This window comes from Miscanthus floridulus, chromosome 14 (assembly GCF_019320115.1).
Source record: "Miscanthus floridulus cultivar M001 chromosome 14, ASM1932011v1, whole genome shotgun sequence".
NCBI classification, from domain to species: Eukaryota; Viridiplantae; Streptophyta; class Magnoliopsida; order Poales; family Poaceae; genus Miscanthus; species Miscanthus floridulus.
This window is the reverse complement of record NC_089593.1, coordinates 83018290-83022275: the sequence shown is the minus strand read 5'-3', so window position 1 is coordinate 83022275 and position 3986 is coordinate 83018290. Positions and strand designations below refer to the sequence as shown.

The following is a 3986-nucleotide window of genomic DNA, read 5'->3' as shown; positions in this document are numbered from 1 at the left end:
GCATGACGTGCTATGCCGGCCCGACCCCATCGGGCCGTGCCTGGCACGGGCCCATGCCGTGCCAGCCCAGGCCGGCCCGTTGGCCATCTATACCTAGCACTACTGCAAATACCGTTTCTCTTCCTCCACCGGAGATAACGCAGGAGTCGTGATGGCCGAGCTAGCTAAGACTAGGATGGATCTGCGTTTGGTCCTTTTCAGTTGATAGTGTGAGATCTGTTGACAGCAGGACCATTCCTCCACCGAGCAAAGTGATAGCACAAGGACAGTTGATTGACGTCTTTTCAGTTCCACTTTTTGTGTGTGCGTGGAGGTGCTGGACACGGTTGGTCTGGTCATTTTGGCTGAGATATTTTCTAGTTGAAAATTGTAACTTTGATATTACTGTTGGTAAAGAATTTATTGCCAACCATTTTGTATCATCTATATGTACTACCAATGAATATTAGTGGGTATTAAAGGTTTAATACTTCTGCAAGAATATGTATGCGCCATACACACACATATTTAATTTGTCATTTTTATTTATTGCTTCATATCATCAACATGACGTCCGGCTAGTAGTGAACATAACACAGGCTACAATACATATATCTTCCCAGCTAAGCTAGCTGCATGTGATCGATCAGGACTAATAAGGGACTTTTATTGGTTGCACATATACTCCTACTTTAGATTATCAGAGCTCCTTCTGCACGTCCTTGAGATTCGTGGTGAGGTTGAGCGACGACCCCAGCTTGACGACGCTGTAGATGCGCTTGAACTCGCCGAACGTGAGCGTGCGGTAGGCCGGCGGGTTGTCGTCGTTGAGGAAGTCGGCGGCGGGGCCGATGAGGCAGTCCGTGGTGGGCATGATGAACGTGGCCACGGTCGTCCGCGCCACCCCCAGGTTGGTCATCACCCGGTGCTCGATGCTCTTCAGCACCCCATTCGTCACAACCTGTGCATGCATGGATGCGTGCGTCAGAATCAAAAGTAAAAAATCTGGATCGGAATCGGAATCGGAATCTGAATCATCAAGCAACACCCACTAGAAATTAAATTGAATAAATAAACAAGCATGAGACCTCAAGTTGGCATCCGAAGTTGACGACGAAGGCGCCGGGCACGGGGTCCACCTTGATCCAGTCGCCCTTGTAGGCGACCTCGAGGCCACGGACCATGCTGGGGACGAGCAAGGTGAGGAGGTTGCGGTCGCAGTGCGGCGGCAGGCCGAGCGTGGCGGTCGGGTCGGGGCACGGCGGGTAGTGGTTGACGTGGAGCACGACGTCGCCGCCGCTGATGTCCCCCTCCAGGTAGTCCGGGCGGAGGCCGAGGCCCTCGCAGAGCAGCCTTAGGATCTGCATCCCCAACCCCCTCGTCTGCACCGTGAACCTCTCCACGACCTCCCGCAGCCTCGCCGGCTTGTCTGGCCAGCCGCTGGGGCTGTCGCCGACGTCGGGGAAGGAGCAGGCGAGGCGGAGGCAGTCGCGCCAGTACTTCTCGGCCCCCGTGTCGAACATGGTGCTGGAGTAGATCCGGGTGGCCTTCCCGGCGTCCTCGGAGTAGAGCCCGGCCTTGTCCTCCGGCGGGAGCGCGAAGAACTCTTGGCACACCGCTTCCATGTCCCGCATCGCCTCCAGGGACACGCCGTGGTTCACCACCTGCACGCACGACGTACCGGGCGGTGCACCCACGACCACGAGCTTAATTAAAGGAGGGAAATAAACACACTAGGGTAGCTAGTAAAGGATCTGCCGGACTATACGAAGTACTATACATGCCTGGAAGAAGCCGATCTCCTTGCCGGCGTCGAGGATGGCGCGCCGGACCTCGTCGCGGCCCAGGGACAGGTCGATGATGGGCAGGGAGACCGCGCCGGAGGTCGCCTTCGCCTGCGGCAGCTTGTCGGCCGGGAAGATGAAGCACTCCGGGAGCGTCGCGTGGACGGGGGCTGCGTGGAGCATCTTCTCCATCGCCGAATCCGGGGAGGGGAGACGGCCGGGTGACGGGGCTAGAGCGGTGGGTAGTGGGAGTGGAGTGCAGTGGAGCTAGCTAGCGCGCAGCAAGAAAGGGTACGTGTGCAAGCTGCTTCTACCAGTACTAGTACTGTACTCTCTCCGTACATAGTATTTCATTTTATTTAGTTTCATGAAACCGAAGATAATTCAATCCCCAAGAGAAAAGGTGACATAGGAATATGGTTGGACAGATTGCGTTCGTGGCTAGTTTGTCGGGCTTGTTGTTCAGTCCCATTCGTCGATTTGAACTCCACACTCGTGATCGTAATGTGCTGCTGCACACAGGCACAGGCCGCCCCCATTGGACACCTCCTCCTGCTATCCCGGTCGGACGACTTGGTAAACGAAGCGGATGGACGCTAGCCACGTGACGTGATTGGCCCACTACTCTGCGGATGATGTTGGACTTATTCAGCGTTTTGCGCTCCACACTTTTCATCTTTACTCGGGCAGCTTAGGGTCTTGGCGGGGCGGAGACGGCCAGGCCAATTCCGGACGGGGGCGTCCATGGCCAGAGCTGGCAGTGGAAGGAGGAGGGAGAAGAAGAAGGCGACCGTAGCAGGTGCGCTAGGGTCTTGTCAGAGCTCCGTGGCCGAGAGCTCCGACAAAACCTTAGCACTTCGCGGCGGGAGAGGATGAGTAGGAGGGCGCGACCGCCGGCAAGGCAGGCAGGGTTAGGCGTGAGGAGGAAGAAGGCGCGTGTGGGGTGTTAGGAAGAAGGGAGCGCGAGGACGAAGATGACTAACCGCTGCTGCTGATACATAGCATTATTTATAAGGGGTTTCGGTTCATGCCCTTATTTTAAAGGTAAATGATAATTTTACCCTCATTTTCTAAACTTTATGATTTTACCGCTATGTTTCAAAGCTCAAGGAAGCATTTGCTCCTATTCTGCAAAGTCCTCTTATTGTTAATTTTTAGACAAAAAAGACAAGTTTGTCTATGTTATTTTACGCCTGCTTTTATTAGATGTTTATGTGATTTTACCCCTATTTTAAGATCAAAGTTTCGACACATTTAGGAGCGATCTTAGCAACAAACTTAGGTACAATTTTAATTTTGTAAATTTGGACAGCATTATACCAAAATCCATACAAACACAATTTATTATCACACAATTTGCATGTAATCATCAAACCATTAGGGACAACCATGAGATATCATGCCAACATACAGATATATGTCACATTAATATATATAGTTCACGTACCAACATAGCCAACATCCTGGACACCTCATCCTTGATGGTCTCCAACACCTTGGCAACCTTATCTTTGAAGCGCTCGAGGGACCAATCACGAGTAACATCGATAGCTAGCATGCGCTTGTCCACCTCTGTACACATCAGATTGCCACTGGGGCCAGAAAGTGAACTCTCCGCCGTACTGACGAATGTAAATGATTACCACAATACCCCCATCGGCCATGCTCCATGAGTTACTGATTTGGGCCCAGTTCGGCTTACCTTATAATCCGCACTATTTAGCTTATTTTTTCAGCCAAAACAGTGTTTTTCTCTCACAACAATTCAGTCAGAACAGTATTTTTCAGTCAATTCAGCCAAGTTTCAGCAAACCGAACGAGGCTTTGGTCGGTATAAAGGCACAACCATTTAGAAAAAGCAAAGGGAAATCCATTTCTATACCGATTCTCTAATATGGCTTACACTCAAACGAATAATACTCAACATGTAAAATCAAAAGAGCAGCTTATGAGAGGCAAGCATGTATATAGATTGAACTGTATATTATATTTCAGACAAATTTAGCAGATGGGGAATTAACAGACAAAGAAGCCCCCCCCCCCCCCCCAACCACCACCAAACACAAAGAAAAAGATGGACAAAATATAAGAAGACATGCATTATCACTACCGGGAACGGGAGCTTTGTCGTGTGCCCAGGGCACACGGCAAAGCCACTAAACACTCGGCAAATCCTTTGCCAAGTGTAACACTCGGTAAAGAGCACACGACAAAACTTTTAAC

General features: G+C 51.1%; 1 protein-coding gene across 1 annotated transcript; it reads right to left on the bottom strand.

Moving 5' to 3' along the window:
* Nucleotides 1-504: 504 nt before the first annotated feature.
* On the bottom strand, nt 505-2069 carry LOC136504605 (2'-deoxymugineic-acid 2'-dioxygenase-like). Its single transcript, XM_066499561.1, has 3 exons — nt 1764-2069; nt 1068-1643; nt 505-940 (listed from the first exon to the last, which is right to left on the bottom strand). The coding sequence occupies exons 1-3, from the start codon at nt 1953-1955 to the stop codon at nt 680-682; spliced, it is 1029 nt and encodes a 342-aa protein (XP_066355658.1). The 5' UTR covers nt 1956-2069; the 3' UTR covers nt 505-679.
* Between the last annotated feature and the right edge of the window lie 1917 nt (nt 2070-3986).

What these genes read in the sequence shown, in the direction of transcription:
- LOC136504605 (XM_066499561.1), bottom strand. Translation starts at nt 1,955, where the DNA reads ATGGAGAAGATGCTCCACGCAGCCCCCGTCCACGCGACGCTCCCGGAG. An exon ending in AGGAGATCGGCTTCTTCCAG is followed by an intron (nt 1,644 to 1,763) that starts GCATGTATAGTA and finishes TCGTGCGTGCAG; the next exon opens with GTGGTGAACCACGGCGTGTC. An exon ending in ACTTCGGATGCCAACTTGAG is followed by an intron (nt 941 to 1,067) that starts GTCTCATGCTTG and finishes ATGCATGCACAG; the next exon opens with GTTGTGACGAATGGGGTGCT.